This window comes from Arvicola amphibius, chromosome 1 (assembly GCF_903992535.2).
Source record: "Arvicola amphibius chromosome 1, mArvAmp1.2, whole genome shotgun sequence".
Lineage (NCBI taxonomy): Eukaryota > Metazoa > Chordata > Mammalia > Rodentia > Cricetidae > Arvicola > Arvicola amphibius.
In genome coordinates, this window is record NC_052047.1 from 65766524 (window position 1) to 65788390 (window position 21867).

At 40.1% G+C, this 21867-nt stretch overlaps 1 protein-coding gene across 3 annotated transcripts in view; it reads left to right on the forward strand.

The window, feature by feature from the left end:
- Poln (DNA polymerase nu) overlaps positions 1-21867 on the forward strand; it is a 131481-nt gene that overhangs the window by 2710 nt on the left and 106904 nt on the right. For all 3 annotated transcript variants that reach the window (XM_038329194.2, XM_038329196.2, XM_038329195.2), the window contains exons 2-5: positions 6896-6975; positions 9430-9930; positions 12626-12816; positions 15777-15889. In XM_038329194.2, coding sequence (XP_038185122.1) covers positions 6896-6975; positions 9430-9930; positions 12626-12816; positions 15777-15889 — 885 coding nt within the window. The remainder of the gene's footprint in view (positions 1-6895; positions 6976-9429; positions 9931-12625; positions 12817-15776; positions 15890-21867) is intronic.

The window sequence follows — 21867 nt, forward strand, 5'->3', positions numbered from 1 at the left end:
TGAGTTTAGTACCACCTTAAAAACATGGAGACTTCTTATTAATTATGAAAATTTGGCCTTCACTTAGGCTTGTTCCCAACTAGCTCTTATACCTTAAGTTAACCTATTTATATTAATCTACGTTCTGCCACATGATTCATACTGTATATCTGACTTCCCCATGTCTCACTGGCAAACCTCCCAGCCTCAGATTCTTCCCCTGAGTTTTTCTCTCTTGCCGGAAGTCCTGCTCATCCTCTACTGCTATTGGCCATTCAGCTTTTTATTAAACTAATCAGAAGGGGCCTTAACAGAGATACATCTTCACAGTGTACAAAAAGATTATCCCATAACACTGTAGTTCTAACTGTCCTGGAACTAGATGAGACTGACCTTGAACTCAGATCCTCCTGCCTCTGCCTCCTGAGTGCTGGGATTAAAGGCATGTACCACCACTGCCAAGGGTATCTAAACATTTTTAAAACTCAAAAAAAAAATCAGCTAGTTAGTAATGGACAGGTAAACAGAATAGTTCTGAAAAGAAATATAAACTGCCAATAAATACATGAAAAGTGTTAATGTCAGGAAAATTCAAGTAAAAACTACATTAAGATTCCGTCTCACCCTAGTCATAATGTCTGTCATCAATAAAACAAATGTGGGACTGAATAGTTAACTCTGGTTAACAGCACTTCTTGTTGCAAAGGACCTGGGTTTGATTCCCACATGGAGGCTTACCACCTCTGGCACAAGGCATGCATGTAGTACACAGGCATACATGCAGGCAAAACACTCAAAATAATACTGAAATAATAAAATAATAAATAATGAAAATCTAAAAATACATTTTAAGAGTTTCTTTTAAAATTTATAGTTCAGGATGTGGGGGATGGGGGAACTCTTAAACAATACTGTTCCAAAGAGCCACTTGGCCACTTGTTCATTTCCTGGCTGCCCAGACCCCCGAAATAATCACACAGGAACTGTATTAATTAAAATCACTGTTTGGCCCATTAGCTCTAACTTCTTATTGGCTAACTCTTACATCTTAATTTAACCATTTTTATTAATCTGTATATCACTATGAGGCTTTGGCCTACTAGCAAATTTCCAGCACATCTATCTCTGGCTGAGGATCCATGGCATCTCTCTCCGCCTCTTCTTCACAGCATCCCATTTAGTTTTCGCCACCTAGCTCTGTTCCCCTATAACTCTGCTCCCCTATAGCTCTGCTATAGGCCCAAAGCTGTTCCTTTATTAACCAATGAAAGCAACACATAGACAGAAGGACCTTCTACACCACAATACATAGTGAATATGTAAATTAGGTAACCAACCTTGGAAATTAGTATAAAAGCTCTTAAAAAACAGGCTGAGTAGTGATTGCACGCGCCTTTAATCCCAGCACTCAAGAATCCAAGGCAGACAGATCTGAATTCAAGGCCAGCCTATTCTACAGAATGAGTTCCAGGACTGCTAGGGGCTACACAGAGAAACCCTGTCTCCAAAAACCAAATAAATACATATGATTCAGCTGTACACTTGGGTATATATCCAGTGGAATCAAAGTCAGATATCTACACACCTAATGACAGCCAAGTTATAGAATCAGCATACATGCCCAATTGTATTAATCAGGCTTCTCTAGATGAACAGAACTGATAGAAGATATGTAGAATGGCTTACAGGTCACTGTTGCCCAGCTAGTCCAACAATGGCTGTCTGCCAGTGTAAGATCCCGGAATCCAGTAGTTGTTCAGTCTACAAAGCTGGGTGTCTCAGTTGGTCTTCAGTATATGTTCAAGTTCCAAAGCAGTAGGCTCTAATGCCAATGAAGGAATGAACTTGGAAATGAGCAAGAACAAGCAAGCAAGCAAAAAAAAAAAAAAAAAAAAGACCTTTCTTCTATGTTGGTTATATAGGCTGCAATAAAAGGTGGGGCCCAGATTAAAGGTGAATCTTTACACCTCAAAAGATCTGGATTAAAGATATATGTCTGCACCACAAAAGATTCCGTTTAAAAGTGTATTTTTCCACTTCAAATGATTTAATTAAAAAAATTAAATTTAAAAAATACAATTCAGTTCAAATCAATTTAAAAATGTTTAATTTAATTTAACTTCAAAGTTGTACCCAGCTGCTTGAGTTCTAGTCAATTCCAGATGTAGTCAAGTTGGTAACCAAGAACAGCCACTACAAGTCCATCCCTTGTCAACTTGACACAATTGCATCTCCTTATGTCATGCTTAATTTCCAAATGAAAACAATAACCAGCTCATAATCACCCCTAACATGATATAATTATTCCATGCACAACTGCAAGCACATTATATATTTAACCAGGTCATAATTATGCCTAATGTGATATAACTATCCCTCATACAACCACAAATTATGCATTTTAGAATGGGTGGCAATATCACTTGAGGGAACGTTCTCAAACTTAAATATTATAACCACTTATGTTCTCTTAATTGATGTTACAGCCCATGATAAAGAAACAGGGGAAAGACAGCACAAATATCTGTACAAACACATTCTTAACATATAAGACAAACGTCAATTTTAATCCTCATTTCTGCTTATGTGACCTTAGCTGATATTTATAGCTACCTTTCTCTATTACCCACTCAGTATTTTCTGCACCTTCAGCAAGCTCCTCATCAGGTCTTGACTCTTTTCTGAGGAGTGACCCATATCTTCATTCTTGAAGGGTCTGTGCCCTTTGCTGCCCTGCCTGGATTAGGCTGTTAGAGTTTCCCATTAACTTTAGTCACAAGACATGGTGGCAACAAGAGATTCCCTAAAGGATCTCCTGCATTCCAGATGTAATCTTTCTTACCCCCATTGTGGAGAAACAATCCAGTTTCCCCCTGGTAATCTGAATCACCCATTCCTCCTAACAGTTATTCCTTTCTTATCCCATTGGTTAAAGGGCATCAGAAACTCAAAGTGGCCAGGGGGAAGTATTGAGCTTTCAGATCAATGGAATTTTTGTTGGTGTCTCCTGGAAGGAGTGCTGGCCCCTTGGAAACCAAAATTTCTAGGCCAACAGAATTTATGGTCAAGGGAACACTCATCAACAGATGAGAAAAGGAAATGTATATGCACACAGTAGTCTTACTCGGTCAGAATGAACTGCCATTTGCAAGGAAAATGATGAAACTGGAAATCATATTAAGTTGAAGAAGTCAAACTCAAACAAACATTTTCTATTTAATCTTGTGTTCATAATACAATTTTTTAAGTGGAAGGCTTTGGGAAGAGGTATGGGAACCAGAGTAGGCTGAGATGGAAGATGAGTGAATTATCAAAGTACAATTTGAATAAAGGGTGAAAACCAAATGGTTCTAAAAGTGGTTCTGGAGGTTTTGGAGTCCAGATATACAAAGAACCCAGAAGCCCTTTCCATATAACTAATCAATGTCCAGGCTGCCTGGACGGCTGAAGATGCAGGCCCTACTGTCTTCTGCTTGAAAGCAGTGCCAGGGCCATCTGTATTAGAAAAATGGCATACCTCTTTATATTGTTATACTTATTTAAGGGATATCTAAAACTAAACCCAATGTCTATTGCCTTACTTTTTTCTTAAAATGTTTTACATATTCACACATTTTATCTGAAACTTTTAGAGTGTATATGTACTATTATAAGTTCTCTCTTTCTTTCTTTCTTCCTTTCTTTCTTTCTTTCTTTCTTTCTTTCTTTCTTTCTTTCTTTCTTTCTTTCTTTCTTTCTTTCTTTCATCTCTTTCTCCTTCCTGGTTTAGCAGAACTGGGCTTATTAAGGGAGTATTTTCATCCACTCAGGATAGAAATCACATAGTAATTTGAACAGGGAAAGTTTAGATCTTTATTGACTAGATGGGCTTTAGCCACCAAGACATATAAAGAGAACTCTGAAAGATCTAAGTAGCAGAAGGAGAGCAGCTACCTCCCCCACCCATAAAGCTGGAGTAGCGTGCTGATAAGGGAAAAGGTGTCCGCCTCCTGGCAGTGTTCCTCCAGCACCCTCTGCTGACTAAGTTTAGCATTGTGCCAAGTGTTTGCAGGGTCAGCGATACATAAGCAGTAAAGGAAGTAACGAAGTTCACATTCACTTAGGATGAACAACATAAAACATCTTACAGCTGGGCGGTGGTAGTGCACGTCTTTAATCCTAACACTCAAGAGGCAGAGGCAAGGGGATTACTGTGAGTTCCTAGACAGACTGGTCTACAAGACCTAGTTCCAGGACAGCCAAGGCTACACAAAGAAACCTTATCTTGAAAAAAAAAAAGTGTTCATTATCAGAGGTCTTGCTGTTCAACAGGTAGAAGATAAACCCTAAGTGATTCAGAAGCCTTAGGGGATGTAGTAGAGTACTCCCTTGTAAGTAACAGACAAATTACAGCATTTTACTCCTACCACCACTAAGTCCCAGAACCTGAACCTGATGGAAATATTTCAAAGAATAAAGGTATATATCCCTCATTTGTGAATGTGTTCTATCTCATACAGTGAACGATAACAAAAGTCACCTGCTTTGTGTAGGACTTAAAGTAGACAGGGTTACAATGAAGTCCAGGCATAATGTATCCCAGTCATAATGCATTGCCAGCCCAACAGACCTTCTGGTATTAGAGGTGGGGAAAAAAATAGGTGTGTGGTCTTAAAAGAATTATAATTCAGACTCCAAGAACATGAAGCTATACCATCATCATCAGAGCATCATACATCTTTTAAAAGATTAAAATTAAACTAAAAATGCCCCCCCCCCCGCCATGCTACCAGCTCTCGTGGAAATGGAGCTTGAGAATATTCAACTAACCTTGAATTCCAAACTGCCAAACATTGTCCCATTCTGAAAGAGCATCAAGAGGGCCTGCAGCAATCTATTGTATACTGGAAGTGGTTTATTTGGTTTGGTTATAAGCAGGCCAGTAGGCACAACTGGCTGCCTGGTTTCTGACCTGCATGGCTTGGCTTATAATGTGTTGTCTCAATGTGAAAAATTAAAGAAAAAACAGAAAATGGACTGCAGATGCACTGTATTCCAGTTCATGCACCCTGATCTGGGTGACATGTTGAAGATAAGTCCAAAAGATAAAACTTTGGGTGATTTACTTGCCTATCCACGTTGTATGAATGGGGAAACCAAGGTTAGAGAACTTTCAACCTACAGACAAAGATTGGCCAATCTGGAATAAGAAAGGTCAGAGGTCTGGCACTGGGAGTTCTTGAGGCAAGGCATATGACTAGATCCGTTGTATGGTCTTAAAGTATCTCCCACCTATGAACATCTACCACAGGCTGCAACCAATAGCCATGCTATTAGAATGACTTGGCTGATTGGCACTTATCACCTTCTGTCCCATGCTGTCCTAGTGCTAACACATGGTTGCTTTGATTTTAGTAACCATAGGACTTGGGTTAGCCCATTAGGGATTGGCCCATTAACCAGCACTGGTTTAGCTATTTTTCTGTCAGATGTTCAACTTTGCAACAACAGACACTGAGCTTAGATTCCCCAAGGGCATCATCTTTTATGAGTAGTCACAGGTGGCAGGTTGACAACACTGAACTCTCCATGTTCTGAAAGGTAATGTTTTTTTCTCTTAGTAACTCATTGTGTGGCCAAGGCTGGCCTTTCTCAAGTAATCTTTCTACCTTAGCCTCCCAAGCTACTGGACCACAGATATATGTTACTATGCCTACCTTTGCAGTGACTTACCTGAGCCAAATCAATACAGGGTCCAAGCATGGGCTCACCTTTTCCATTCTCAGTGCCTCTGTCTGCTCCATTTCCCATGAGTGCTTTGGGAACCTTGGAAGAACACATGAGCAAGTGGGCCCATGTACACAGAAACACCTGTCAAAATAGCTGTGGGCACAGATGTCTAAATTGCACTGCTTGGGACTGAGTCTTGTTCTGTTTCTTACTGCACAGCTCAGGTTAATTAGCTAGTTAGTTTGTTTCTGTGTGAGTGCACAAGTGTGTGCATGTGGAGGCCATATGTTCTCAGGAGCCAGGTATTTGTCTTTTTTTGAGGTAGGGTCTCTCACTGGGATCTGGGACCCACCTTAGACTTGACTAGATGGCTAATGAGACCCAGGGACACTGTCTCCACACCAACCAGCACTGGAATTATAAGCTTGCATCACAACTAGCTTTTTATATGAGTTCTGGAGATCAAACTGTGAGGTCTTCATTCTTGATCAGCAAGCATTTTACAAACAGCCATTTACACGGCCCTCCAGCCCAGGATTATTAAAATTAAAATCTAATTTAGGTATTTGTATCAGTGATATTTTCCTGAACTCCTTCCTGATTATTCTATGGCAGTATTACTCAGTTTAATAATTTTCTCAATCGCTTAGTACTTCTAAGATGTCTCAAAATGCTAACTTTGGGTTTTCAAAATAAAATATTCAAGTGTGCATGCCTTTAATCTCAGCACTTGTGAGGCAGAGGCAGGCAGATCTCTGTGAGTTCGAGGTCTACAGAGCTAGTTCTGGGACTTTCCAAGACTACACATAGAAACCTTGTCTCAAAAAACCAAAAAAATTCAAATGTAAACTTTAAGTAATCACAAATAAGCATTTCATAATTATATTCTGTTAATTTGAAGACACTTTATGTAACAAATTACTACAATAGTCTTATGTATTTTGCTTGTGCTGATAGTGGCTAAATAACATAATGAATCATTTTCAATGGTTAACTAATTCTATAATTTTTTTGTTTTGTTTGTGACAGGGTCTATATGCAACCCTGGCTCTTCTAGAGGTGCCTATGCTGCCTATGTAGATTGGACAGGCTTTGAAACCACAGGCTCCACCTGCCTCTGCTCCCCAAGTGCTGGGATTACAGTCATATACCACCATTTCTAGTTCAATTTATTTTTTAATGTTTAATTTTTTGTTTGTTTTTTAAGCTTCAAAAGTGACCAAAAAATCCAGTGTTCATTATTCAGTATTAGCTGAACATGAGAGGACTCAATCACTAGAAACAAAGGTAAATCTTTGCAAATATGAGTAATTCTAAGCAGAGTATCCTCATTTGTTAACAAATATTTAATAAGCATCCTGGTATATGCTAAAACTGCAGATACAATGCTTTAAAAACGTTCTTATTCTGTGTAGCACGTGGTTTAATTTGGACAGGTGGTGAGGAGGATGGAACATCCCACACATCTGCCCCATGTGTGCATTAAGTGCTGACTGTGATAGCAATTAGTTTCATGTTCTCTGAGACCAAGAGGAGGAATATTTAACCAAGTTTTGTGCCCTTGCAGTTTTCTTTTCTGGGTAGTGGGGGCAGGACGTTGAAGCAGGTTTTCTCTCTGAAGCGTGAAAATTGTTTCTGAGTTGAAATGTAATGGATCATTAGAGATTGGCCAAACTGAAGACCCCAGCTTCAGAGAGGAGGGAAGGATACAGAGAGTTCTCAAGGAAGAAGATCTTGAAACTTTTGTGAGCTGACCAGTTCGGGCTATACAGGAAAAAGAAGAGGTCATGTCCCTGAAGGCCTTGTTTAGGAAACAGTGGTGGAGAGAATAGACTCTGGTGCAAACTGCTTGTTCAGGTTCTAACCTAATTTTTTGTTTGGTTGGCTTATTTTGGTTTTAGCTATTTTTTATTTTTAAAAGACAGGGTTTCTCTATGCAGCTGTGACTGTCCTCAAACTTGCTATGTAAACTAGGCTGGTCTTGAACTCAAAAAGATCCACCTGCCTCTGCCTCCCAAGTGCTGGGATTAAAGGCATGTGCCACCATGTGCTGGCATCCTATTTTTATGCTATTTATTTATTTATTTATTTATTCATTCATTCATTCATTCATTCATTCATGAATGTCTTATGTATTTTGCTTGTGCTGATAGTGGCTAAATAACATAATGAATCATTTTCAATGGTTAGCTAATTCTATAATTTTTTTGTTTTGTTTGTGACAGGGTCTATATGCAACCCTGGCTCTTCTAGAGGTGCCTATGCTGCCTATGTAGATTGGACAGGCTTTGAAACCACAGGCTCCACCTGCCTCTGCTCCCCAAGTGCTGGGATTACAGTCATATACCACCATTTCTAGTTCAATTTATTTTTTAATGTTTAATTTTTTGTTGTTTTTTAAGCTTCAAAAGTGACCAAAAAATCCATCGTGAGAAGGTCTCATGATGTAGCCCTGGCTGGCCTGAAGCTCACTATTGTAGACTGGACTGACTCAAACTCATGAAGACTTGCCTGTTTCTGCCTCCTAGGTGCTAGAATTATAGGCATACAGTGCTGTATCTAGCAAAAGCTATTTTAAAGTTTTATTGCATTTTTGTTTAGTTCTGTTGGGGAAGATGCACATGCCATGGAGCACATGTGGAGAGTAGAGGACATCTTGCAGAAGTTGGGTTATTTTCCACCATGCGGTTGCCATGGATCTAACCCAGCTCTCTAGGCTTGGTGGCAAGGGAGTCATCTTGCGAGCCCCCATCCTAATTTAAAATTAAGCTCCCTGTAGTAAAGTAGAGATGATGTCAGGACCTATTTCTGATACTACTGGCTGATTATTTGGCCCTAGGCTTTTAAAAAAGTCTTATACGTCCTGAAATATTTTAAAGTTGAAATTTAAAACACTCACCATAAGTTTCTAAAGTTGCAAAGAACATGATTCTAGTATATTGTTAATATTAACATTTAAAAAACTGTCATAAAATTTAAAATACTTCCACTGTGATTCAAATAAAGTACACTCTGGCAATCAAATAAAGTATCCACTGTCACCCTTTAAAAAACACATGAGCAAGATCTTCAATAGTCTGAAATCTTATTGAATTTCTTTTCTTGAATACTCCTCCACAGAATTTTTAATTAATATAATTTTATGACTAAATGTCTGTTCTTGGAACCATAAACTATTTCTCTTCAGTAAAAGTATGAGTATAAATGTTAAATTTTCTGTGGTACATGACCAACTATTAAGACATTTTCTTTTGAAATAATGTTAATGTACAGTTGTCCAAAGCAAGAGATAAATTATAATTTGGAAACAAACATTAAAACACAAAGTACCATTGTAAACAAATCTAATGAAATGGGTGGAGATTCTATTCTCCAAGTAGTTTTTATAATTTTGTTTTCATTATGGCCTCAACTTGGAGTTGTAAATTACAGGCCTCACTCTTGTTCATTGTCTTCTGAGATGAGTGACTTCTAGCACAGGGGCTTAGAGGAAGCATTCTGAGTAAACCCCAGGATCCAGCTGTACAGTCTAGAAAGACTCTGTCTAGCTTTGTTGGAAAATGTGGTTCTAGGATGGAGGTGGTTCAGTGAGTGGTAGAACATCTGTTCAGCAACACCACAGAAGAAGAAAACTTGTGTCCTCTCATTATCTCTGGTAAACTGTATCAGAAATTCACTTGGTTGATAGACATGTCTTGTGAATACATGCTGTGATAAAATATTTTCCCTCTTTTTCTGCAGAACCCTAAGTCATTAATAACCCAGTCACCAAGAGGGTCCATCGAGTTCTCTCCTCAGTCCTCCACTACTCAGCTCACAAGTCATCTCTCTATCGGTCAAGTGGAGAACAGCACCGCCTCATTGACTCTTTCCAGTTGTTTAATTCCACAGAGTGATCAGGAAGCACCAGTCTTACAAAGAATGAAGTATACAAGAAAGCACTTCCTAAAGGAAAATGTGGCTAAAGAAGATGAGAGAAGATTATATCTTAAAAGAAAATTTATCACATGTAGTAATTCCCCAGAAAAAGCAAGTAAACAGATAGCACTGGAAGAAGGTACTGATGGGGCTGAAACCTGGCTAAATTCTGAGGACACAACAGTGTTTGAAAAACAGCTTTGTGATGTTAGATATTTGGATGATTTGGCAAAAGTCCAGCTGATGGATATGCTCACGCAGGCAGAAGCCATGGTTGTGACACTGATGTATAAGGATGGTTCTACACAGCTCAGAGCCAACCAGGTTAGTAAATATCAGTCACATGCCTGTGGCATTAGCACTTGACAGACTGGGGCAGGAGGATAACTTGAACTCTGGATTTGGGGATCAGCCTGGGAAACACAATGAGACCTCATTTCAAAACAAATCCTCTTTCTGATTTTTCTAGGATAACTAGAAATAAGATTTTAAGCCTTGCCACCCTTGCTTTGATAAGTGATTCTGACAATGTAGGGTTCCTGTCAGTTCTAAGCTACCGACCGACAAACTGTTCCACCTTCTACCAGTAATGCGTGAGGGTGTCAAATTCTCCACCTGCTGGAAAGTATCTGTCTTCTTACTTTAGCCACGCTTGTGAATGCAAAGTGGTGTCTGTTGTGCTTCTGGAGTGCATTTGCTCAACAGTGACGACACAGCATTTTATGCACTTACTGCTCTTCATGTATTTTCTTTGGTGAAATCCAAGGGGTTTTCTGCCTATTTTTTTTTAACTAGTTTATGATTTTTTTCTATTTTGGATATGTAAGAGGTCTTTTTTTGTTGTTTTTTTTTTCGAGACAGGGTTTCTCTGCAGCTTTATAGCCTGTTCTGGAGCTAGCTCTTGTAGACCAGGCTGGTCTTGAACTCACAGAGATCCACCTGCCTCTGCCTCCTGAGTGCTGGGATTAAAGGCGTGCGCCACCACTGCCCAGCCGTAAGAGGTCTTTATGTTTTTTATGATTCAAGTCTCTTCGGCAATATGTGGTTTGCAATGTCCCCAATCTGTGGACTTACATTTCAAATTTCTTGAGAGTATCTTTTCAAAAGAAAAAAAACCATAAATCTAAAGAACTTCAAAATCTTGTGATTTTCTTATTACATTCAGAATGTTTGGCCGGGCACTGGTGGTGCACGCCTTTAATCCCAGCACTCGGGAGGCAGAGGCAGGTGGATCTCTGTGAGTTCGAGACCAGCCTGGTCTACAAGAGCTAGCTCCAGGACAGGCTCTAAAGCTGCAGAGAAACCCTGTCTCGAAAAAAAAAAAAACCAGAATGTTTGGGACTTGAGATGGTTCAGTGGGCAAGAGCACTTGCTTTGCCAGCATGTGGGACTGAGTTCAAATCCCCAGCAGTCACAGAATAAGCAGGGCACAGCTTTGCATGAATGTAATCTCAGCCTTAGGAGACAGAGACAGAGATAAGACTGGTCATTCAGTTCAATGAGAGACCCTATCTCAAAGCAGTAACAAAAAGACTAATTGAAGAAAAGATACCTGGCATTCTGCTCTTACCTCCACATAAAAACCACACATTCATGTGCATGCAATTCTCCCGCCCCTAGCTGAGGAACTATTGATAGTTGGTGGCTACTGAGGGAAGAAAAGGCAATTTTCTTTCAAGCTGTGGACCCTGATAGGCTGACCATACTCTGGTAGATTGTTCATATCCACGAGTATATGGACAATACATATTGGACTCAGTGTGTCATAAAAATAAGAAACAGAACAGGATAGATGGGAAATGAAAGTGGGTCTGGGAGGAGCTAGGGGAATGGGTGGGTGAGTATGATCAAAATATAAGGTATGCATGTATGAAATTCTCAAACAATTAGTAAAAACATTTAAAAAGAAAAGCTGGCCAGTGGTGGCACACACCTTTAATATGGGAGGCAGAGTCAGGCAGATCTCTGTGAGTTCGAGACCAGCCTCCTCTACAGAGTGAGTCCCAGGACAACCAGGACTGTTTCACAGAGAAAAACTAGCAAAGAAAAAAGAAGAAAGGAAGGAAGGAAGGAAGGAAGGAAGGAAGGAAGGAAGGAAGGAAGAAAATAAGGAAGAAAAGAAAAGCAGGCAGACTTATAAAGCTGCATGGCTATGACTCTAAGAAACTGTACTAGGTGGAGGGAATTCTGGGAAGAAAAGTATATTTTCTCATTAAAAGGAAAATTATTCCTTCTATGTATTTAGCATAGCTTAAGCTGAACCTGCCTTCCTGAGAGATGGTCCCTTGCCAGGTGATCGATTTACTGACCCAATTGTGTTGACTTTTTTTGTTTTGTCTAGTTTGTAATGTTTACTCTAGCCAAAGAAATAGTTTCCCCTCTGGGTCTCCACAGAGCCCTGATCAAGGCCATTGTAACACTCCTTTGTCTGAAAGAAAGAATCATTTAGTATTCAGACAAGGGACCAGAGCCCCCAACACTTGGATTTCTGTTTGTGAAAGGTATCTTGTTTAGTAGATAATATTATCAGGTGAGACCTGGGTGTGATAGTGCATGCCTATAATCCTCACTCAGGTTAAGGCAGGAAGAGCAGGAGTTCTAGCCAGCCTGGGCTACATAGATGACCCTCTGCCTAAAAGGAAAAGTCAGTTGGAGTAGGGGAGATGACTCAGTAGATAAAGTGCTTTCTGTTCAAGCATAAAGACATGTGTGTGGATCCCCAGAACCTATATAAAGCTGGACACCATTGCATGTATTAGTAATCCCAGGGCTCCTATGGTAAGATAAGAGGCAAATACAAGAGAATCAATCACCTGAAGCTCAGGGGCCAGTTAGCCTGGCATACACAGTTGCAAGCAGCTAGAGACTCTGTCTCAAACAAGGTGAAAAATGAAGATCAATACCCAAGTTTGTCTTCTAACCTCCACATGTGTGCTATGGTATTTCTGGACCTGAATTTAACATGCACATGCAATATATCTGTTTAATTTTGTGAATTTATATTACTTTGTTTTCACAGACTTTAACTTGTCCTGTTAGAGGAATTGTAGTGTTACTAAAAACCCATGTAGACAGCAGCCCTCTGATTTCCCCAGCCCAAGGTAGTGTTCTGGGAGAGGACTCCACATCTGCAGATCACTGTATCTACATACATATCGAGCACTCCTCTTCCTGGGGCCCCAACAGAGAGGCACATAGTCTATTTGTCAGGTAAGAAATCTTTATTGCTTATATTAAATGTAAGGCTTTCCAAGCTCTCCTCCCCCAGAGTTTCCAGAATCTCCTGATGCCAAGAGAACCTGTTTCAGTATTGTAATAACTTTGCAATGAGATGTTAGGGGAAACCTCATCCTGAAAACCCACTGCCACTACCAGGGTTCCAGGTGGTCTTCACTAGTGTTCTAGTTCCCTCCTGTACAGTATAAATTATCACTGCCTGAAAACACCAAGTTGTCTTCAGTATCACTAAGGATAATGTCTGTCTGAAGATGTGGCTTGGGTGTGTTTGTGCCACAAATAGCCTTGCTGATATAGACTTGGTCCCAGGGTGGCTGTTTTGGGTGGTAGACCCTTAAGAGAAGAGACTCAGCAGGTGATGGGTAGATCATGGGGGATCCTCCCTCTTGAATGGATTAGTGCTGGTCTTTCAAGAGTGAACTTTCACACTAGTGGGCTGTTGTGAGGTAAAGCCACCATGTGATTGGCCCCTTCTATCCTTGGCTGGTTCCCTTTCTATCTGTCCATCATGCTGTGATGCTTCAAGGGGGCTCTGACCAAGCCAGTGCCATGCTTTTTTGGACTTTGCTGCTGCAATTGTGAACCAAATGGACTTTATTTAATTGTGCCTAATATGATAGTGGCTTTTCTGTCTTTTTTCTTTACATTTATTAAAGCTCTCTGTGAAGAACTTTTCTTCATCAACTAACCTTTGTTCAACTTATCACTTCTTTACTCATGTGTTATTTTATCGGATTAAACAATACTCTAGTCCAGCAGTATATACAATATCCATCTTCACATTTCTCTATAATGCCTGTCACCACCCACCACCATTCATAAATATTGTCTATTTTATTTATTGTATGTCCACCACTAAGCTTGCTGAGGGTTAGGGCAGGATTTTTTCCTTCTCTTTCATGATCCCACACTCAGAAGCACTGCCACAGAACAAATGAATATTTATCCAGCATCATTTTGAAGTATGTTATGTTCTAGGAAAAATAGTCCCTTATGTACTATAAAACTAGAATAGCCCCAATTCTATAGTAGTATATCTAGGATTCAAAATGAACTTAAATAATACCTTATGAATATATACATAAATATGTTTAAAGAAATTTTTTATGTATAGTGTATATAAGTGTTTGCGTGTGTTGACATGTTTATACACATGCACATGTATGTGTGTGTGTGTGTGTGTGTGTGTGTGTGTGTGTGTGTGTGTTTTATTTTATTGAGACAAGATCTCTTGCTGAATTTGGAGCTTGTCTATCCTAACTAATCTAGTTAGCCAGCTTGCCATGGGGATTGCTACCTTCCAAGTTCTGGGATTACAGGCAGGCCACAAAGTATTTACATGGGTTCTGGAGATCTGTCATAGTTAGCTTCAGTTGTCAACTTGACACAAACCTAGAGTTACCTTGGAAGAGGGAACCTCAACTCGAGTGTTGCATTGATCAGCTTGGAATCAGACCATGTCTGTAAGGCATTTTCTTAATTGCTAATTGCTATAAGAGGGGCCAGCCCACTATAGATGGCACCATCTCTGAGCAGGTGGGTCTGGGCTGTATAAGAAAGATCTATGAAAATGAGTCTGTGTGCAAGCCAGCAAGCATTCATCCATCTATGGTCTCTGCTTCAGTTTCTGCCCCCAGGTTCCTGCCTTGACTTTCCTTGATGATAGACTATAACCTCTAAAATTAAATAAACCCTTTTCTCCCCGAGTTACTTCTGGCTATAGAATTTGATCATAGCAACAAAAAGCAAACTAGAACAGAATTTGAACTCAGATCACCATGCTTGTGTGGCAGGTACTTTTTCCACTGAGCCACCTCCCAGCCCACAAGAAACCCTTCTGCTGTTTGTCTTATCAATACTGACTTCAGCCAGCCTGAAAGTCTAGGAGAAGGCAGTGTAGCTGCTAGATCTCTTCATCCTGGCTCTGGTTCAACATGTGACAGGGAGGTCCTCACACCCCATTTTTCCATTATTCTTCACTTCTTCCTTTCCTTCCCTCCCAAGTCTAAGCCAAGAACCAGGGCTGTTGTCACTTTGACCTCCCTACCATCTTAGCCTCCTGTCCTAACAAAGTCAGACTATGAAACTTTCAAAACACTATATAGTCCTGTCAATGGAGCCATACAAGCAAAACCCAACTACACATCACCCAGTGTGCTTGCTCACTGAACTTCTGGTTTCTTCATCCCTTGTCCCATCAAAGAGCTCTTTAGATGTAGTATTGCATTCTGCCATGAAGAGGAACTTACGGTTTGGTGGTTTAGGGTTTATCTCCTAGCAGTAGCAAGATATAGTATCAGAAACCAACCTTAACACCTATTAGATATGACATCTCTGAACTCAAGTCCCTTCATCTGCATACTGGATGGAGTGCCTGCCTTGTAGCACTGTGAAAGTTTTAGTGCAGTAACCTTGTGAAATGTTAGCCTGGTACCTGGACACATCTGATAAGTATTAACTGTTACCCCACATGCAGAAGCTCAGGAAGTGATGGAAGAATGCTGTAGTTCATCACAAGTGGGTCCTTCTCTGATAGGTGTGTGGATAGGCTGCTTGCCTACAACAGCCCTCGATCAGGTTGCACAAGTTCTGGAAGGAGAAGAGTAAACGGGAAGGAACATATGCCTTATCCAGCAGCATGGGTAGAAGTGGCACAGTGAAATGGCAGAAGGAAAGACCTGGCATACTGAGAGGTAGAATACTTGGAAGAGCCTGGGCCAGGTCCAGTGTGTGTCCTCTGCATAAGAGCTTCAGGAGTAGAACCTTTGCTCAGAGATAAGCCCTGAGTAATGCCCAATTCACAGGATTCTTTAGTTAATGAGATGTATATGTGTATGTGTGTGTGTTGTATAAGGATAGTTAGTTATTTAATATCACAGTATTTTTCCAAGATTTGAATTATTGTCTAAATTGATGAATTTTTCCTTGTCTAGGAACATGCTGTTTTGGACACTTAGATGTAAATGCCCCATTGTTTGTTTTAATGCCAAGGACTTTGTGAGAACAGTGCTGCAGCTCCTCGACGAAGGTGGTGGTTGGAAGCATGGTAAGCCACCATTCTCGTTGTCCCAAAGATTTAGAAAGGTCGCCAGGCCACCATGCTGCAGGGCTCCCGGCCTCACAGACACTGTTTCTTCACCTGCCAAGAGCAGAAAAAGACAAATCCCCTCCTGTGTGGTTTATATTCCTTTGGTGACATAAGTGAGAAAGGATGATCCATCAAGCACAGTCACAGTGGGCTTTGTTATCACCACCAGTATCTATAGACACAAAAATTAAACTTCAACACATAAAACATCAAACAAGGCAGGGTGTTTATTATCTTTAAGAAAGTAGGGAGTAGCTCGGCATGGTGATGTATGCCTTTAATCTAGGTACTTGGTAAACAGAGGCCAGCAGGTCTCTGAGTTCAAGGCCAACTTGGTCTACAGAGCAAGTTCCAGGACAGCCAGGGCTACAAAGAAACCCTGTCTCAAGACAAAAACAAAAACAACAACAAAAAAAAAAAAAAAAAGAAAGAGAGAGAGAGAGAGAGAGAGAGAGAGAAAGAGAGAGAGAGAGAAAGGGGGGGGGGGAAACTTGAGTTTTAGCTATAAAATTTTTTCCAAGTTATCTGAGTTTTGAACTATTAATAATAAAGTGTTGAGAAAAATTATTGTAATAAATTTCTAACACAAAAAAATTACTCACCACAGTCTGATCAAGATTGACATCAAACTGATTTTTTTCCTTCATTTTCAAACCACCAGCTCCTTAGAATTTTGTAACAAATCTCAAACAACACAAGGTTAAGTGCTATATATATTTCAATTGTATGAGCATCCTAAGTTCAAGGCAATTGCATCACCTTCCCCAGTGTGAGCAATAATCTTTCTGCATTACTAGCTATCCTGATAGTATTCCAGCTCCCACACCTGTCCTCTGACACTCTTGTTTGTTTTTTTGTGATGGTAGAAGTTGTTGATTGTCATTGTCTAGGTTCCTTAATTGCAACCTGGCAGGATCCAAATCCATTATATTTTCTCCATTTTTTTCCTTTTTCTATTTTCATGTGTGTATGTTTGTATGTATAGAGGCATATATGTGTGGACTGCATGTACACATATATGCATGCATGTGGAAACCTGAAGTTGATGCTGGGAATTATCTTTAATTGGTCTTTTACCTTATCCACTAAGGTCTCAGTCAAACCCAGAGCTGGCAGATGTGACAGTCTTACTATCCAGCTTACTCTGGGAACCCCATCTCTTACCTTCTGAAGCTGGAATTACAGGCATGATACCACACATATCTGACATTTACATGGGTCTGAGAATTTGAACTCTGGTTCTCAGGACTGAAAGGCAAGCACTTTGACCACTGAGCTGTCATCCGAGCCCATTTTCCTCATTCATTAACTAGACTAGTTCTGTAGAGAGGATCCCTTCATCCTCTGCCTAAGTGAACTTGAGATGGAAACACCTAGATGGAAATTTGGCTATCTCTCTGTACTTATATCTTCAAAATAATGACTTGTTCCACAGAGTAATTGTATCAAGCAAAGTATGATAAAAAATATTTTAAACAATGGTCATGGTGAACATGTAGGTTGGTTTTATTGCTTATTTAATTATTAGTAATATTTAAATAAGATATACTTATGTATGTACATTACTACGCTAACATGTTCCTTGGGAAATGACTGAGTGCAGGGCAGGAAATGCTCAGGGTAAGTATATAGTAACTCAAAGTCCCTCAAGTCAAGAAAGGTCAATATTATAAACCATCAAAGATATGTGTGTTAGAACAAAACATACCTATTAGGTTGAAATAAATGGTGGAGAGAAGAAAAGGTAAATCTGTATGGTCACTATGGATAACACTATGGACAGACCTAAAAAACTAAAAATAGGGATTTGTCCTGTCTGACTTCTGCTTGTCAGTTACAAAAGTTTACAGGGATTAGCATCCAAAACATTAGGTACTGTCCAATTTCCCAAGGTCTTTTCAAAAGATTTTTCTGTAGAACTCTTAGCTTTGGAACATCAGAGATCAGTCAGTGTTACCTGACAGTGTCATGTGAAGTCAAACATTGCTGTCCTGAGGGCACAAGCATCCAAAATGAAAGTACCAAATATGTCTACATCAGTTGTCTTGACCATAATCTGGAGAAGTCTTGACACTGACTGCTGTGGTAAATATAAATTTCTCTGACTAGTATAATAACTTAAGGATGCCAGGCAATTTGACATTTAGTGTGATGTGATCCAAGATTATAGTTTATTTAAAGATCAGTACCTTTTGTTTTTAGTTGTCTCATAGGACTATCTTATGTCAGGAAATGCCATTCTGCCTGGCCTACACTACCTGCTTACTTTGATACAGTGTGTGGGTTCAGCTAACTACTACCCTTATTCCTTGACTCAGGAGGCATGATTTTTTGACCATGATGAAGCATTATGAGTGGTCTGGGAGACAGGAGATAGAGGAGAAAGTAGAAGAGAAGACCTATCACTTATAATGTCTGAAAAGCCCATGTCGGGAGAGGACAGTTGAGGGGAAGGAAAAACGGACATGGGACCAAGTTTCTGACTTCATTGAGAGATTCATGTTCAAAGTGAGCTTGGACTCCCTATCCTTTCCCAGCTGCTTGGATTCCAGTTCTTTGATGTGATTACCATATCAACCAGCCATGTAGGACCTGGGTGTACCGAGCCAACTTCCCATAGGGTAGATGGATATTCTTTTTTTTTTTAAATTTTATTTTTATTAAAAATTTCCATCTCTTCCCCTCCTCCCACTTCCCTCCCCTCCCCTCCACCCATACCCCCATTCCCTCCCTCTCCAGGCCAAAGAGCCATCAGGGTTCCCTACACTATGGGAAGTCCAAGGTCCTCCTAACTCCCTCAGGTCCAGGAAGGTGAGCATCCAAACTGACAAGGCTCCCACAGAGCCCGTCCATGCCGTAAATTAAAGCCCATCGTCATTGTCCTTGGCTTCTCAGTCAGCCTCCACGGTCAGCCACATTCAAAGAGTCCGGTTTGATCGCATGTTCCTAGATGGATATTCTTGAAGAGGACTAGAGAGATGGGCTCGGCAGATAAAGTGCTTACTGTGTTGAGTGTGAACACTGAAGTTTGGGTCCCTAGTACCCATGTAAATGTTGAGTAGGTGTTATGGTATGTCTACTATTCCAGTATACTCAGAAGGTAGAGACAGGATCTCTGGAACAAGCTGGGTATCTAGAGAGCCATACTGAGGAACTATGGGTTCAACTAAGAGACCTTGCCTCAATAAATAAAATGGAGCCAGGTGGTGGCGGCGCATGCACGCCTTTAATCCCAGCACTAGGGAGGCAGAGACAGATAGATCTCTGTCAGTTTGGCCAGCCTGGTCTACAAAGTGAGTTCCAGAACAGGCTCCAGAGCTATACAGGGAAACCCTGTCTTGAAAAACCAATAAATAAATAATCAAAGAAACAAACAAATAAATAAGATGGAGGATGCCTGAGGAAGACTCCTAGCATCCGCCATAGACTTCTACATATATGCACCTGCACATGCACTCACATACTCACATGTGCACACACACACGAACAGGCACATACAGACCACACATGCAGATACATACAAAAAAGAAAAAAGAAATTATTTTTTTTCCTCTTGGTCACAAAGTCTTATATTTTCCATGGTAAGTTAGACCTGACAGGTCACTAGCTCAGAAATTTGAAAATGACTGGAAACATCATTTAAATCAAGACTTTATTACAATATCAAATAATTATTTAGAACATATGTGATATTAACACGTTTTATATATATAGTTAAGTGTGACTGTTTTTTTCTATTAATTACAGGGCATAAATCTTGTTATCCTAACTTAATACATTTTTTTTTTTTGGTTTTTCGAGACAGGGTTTCTCTGCAGCTTTTTTAGAGCCTGTCCTGGAACTAGCTCTTGTAGACCAGGCTGTCCTCGAACTCAGAGATAACGTAATACATTTTTAAAAAAAATTATTGAGAAATAATAATCATAGGGGTACTTAGTTCTATAATTTGATAGGCTAGCAAAAAGTATTAGTCATTGGAAAATTAACCTTTTGGGGGCTATTTATTTTTATTTGATTTTTTCATATACTATATTTTGATTATGTTTCCCCTCAATATCTTTCCCTACTCTCTCTCTCTCTCTCTCTCTCGCAAAAAAAACTCCCACAAAAACACATAATAAAAATCATAACAAAACATATAAGATAAAAAAATTGCAAAAAATGAAACAAAAAAGTTCACAAAAACACATGGACTTTGTTTTTATTAGATCATTACTCTTACCCATAAGGCTTGCCCTAGAATGTGGTGGATCTACCCAGTGACATTCCGTTGTAGAAAATTGATTCACTCTTTGCCAGCAGGTATCAGCTGCAGACAGCTTCTTGGTTAGGATGGGACCCTGTGTCCACTTGCCCTTCTCAGTGCTAGGGTCTGTCTGGATTGAATCTGTGCAAGCCCTATGCATACTGCCACAACCTATGAATTCATGTGTGTGTAAGTCCAGTTGTATCTGTAACACAGTTTCCTTGGAGTCTTTCCTCACCTTTGGTTCTGCCCGTCTTTCTGCTTCCTCTTATACATAGATAAGCCCCTGAGCCTTGAGGAGAGGGGCTTGATGAAGATGTTCCATTTAGGATTGAGTGCCCCAAAGTCTCTCATTCTCTGCACATTGTCCAATTTTGGCTCTCTCTGATAAGTCCCATCTGTTGCATGAAGACGCTTCTCTGAGTAGTGTTTAGTGAGACAGTGATCTATAGATATATCGATATGCTATTAGGAGTCATTTTATTGCCGCATTCCTTTAGCAGAATAATAGGTTTCCCACTAGTCCCGTGGCCTATCCAGTTTCCAGTGGTTGGCACTTTACAGTGTCAGGTTGGGTTCCATCTCATGGGATGGGCCTTAAATCCAATAAAAAGTGGTTGGTTACTCTCATAACTTTTGTGCCGCTGTTGTACCAGAACAGCTTATGGGCGGGTTATTGGGCAGTAGTGGTGCACATCCTTAATCCCAGCACGTAGGAGGCAGAAGCAGGACAGAGCTCTGTGAGTGTGAAGCCAGCCTGGCCTACAAGTGAATTCCAGGACAGCCAGAGCTGTTACACAGAGAAACCCCATCTTGGAAAAAAAGAAAAAGAAATCTAATTGGCTAGTTGGGACATTGTCTCCCCCATTATATTGTGATTCCATTTAGAGTTTGTGTGTGTGTGTGTGTGTGTGTGTGTGTGTGTGTGTGTGTGTGTGTGTAAGCTTCTATGGCGGTAGGTTTCTCTGTGGCTTTTCAGAGGCATTTATTGTTAGTTGTCCCTCTCACATTTCCTCCATTTATTCACATTTCCTGATCTCCCATCCTCCTTCCCATTTAATCCTTCTGCTCTAGCTTCCCCTCTGTCTCCCCATAATACTATATTCTATTTTCCCTTACTTGGAAGATCCTCTCCATCCACCTAGTCCCTTACTAGGTATCTAACCTCTGTGGTTATTTAAATTTAGAACACATATCAAAGGATTTAAAGTTTGATATTCACATATAAGAGAAACATGTAATAGTTATCTATTTTGGGTCTGGGTTACCTCACTCAGGATTTTTTTTTCTCCAGCTCCATCCATTTACTTGTAGAAAAAATTCTTTTTTCTTAACAGCTGAATAATATTCCAGTGTGTAAATATAACACAGTTTCATTATCCATCTCTCAGTTGATGGACATCTGGGTTATTTCCCATTTCTGTCTATTATGAATAGACCAGCAGTGAACATGAGTGAGCAAGTATCTCTGTAGTAAAATGTAGAGTCCTTTGGGTATATGCCCAGGAGTGGCATAACTGGATCTTGAGGTAGTTCTCTTCCCAGCTACCTGAGGAAACTTCCCACTTATTTCCACAGTGGCTGTACAATTTGTGATCTCACAGCAACGATTAAGCGTTCTCCTTTGCCGGGACCCTTGCCAGCATATGCTCTCATTTGCTTTATTGATATTGGACATTCTGACTTGGAT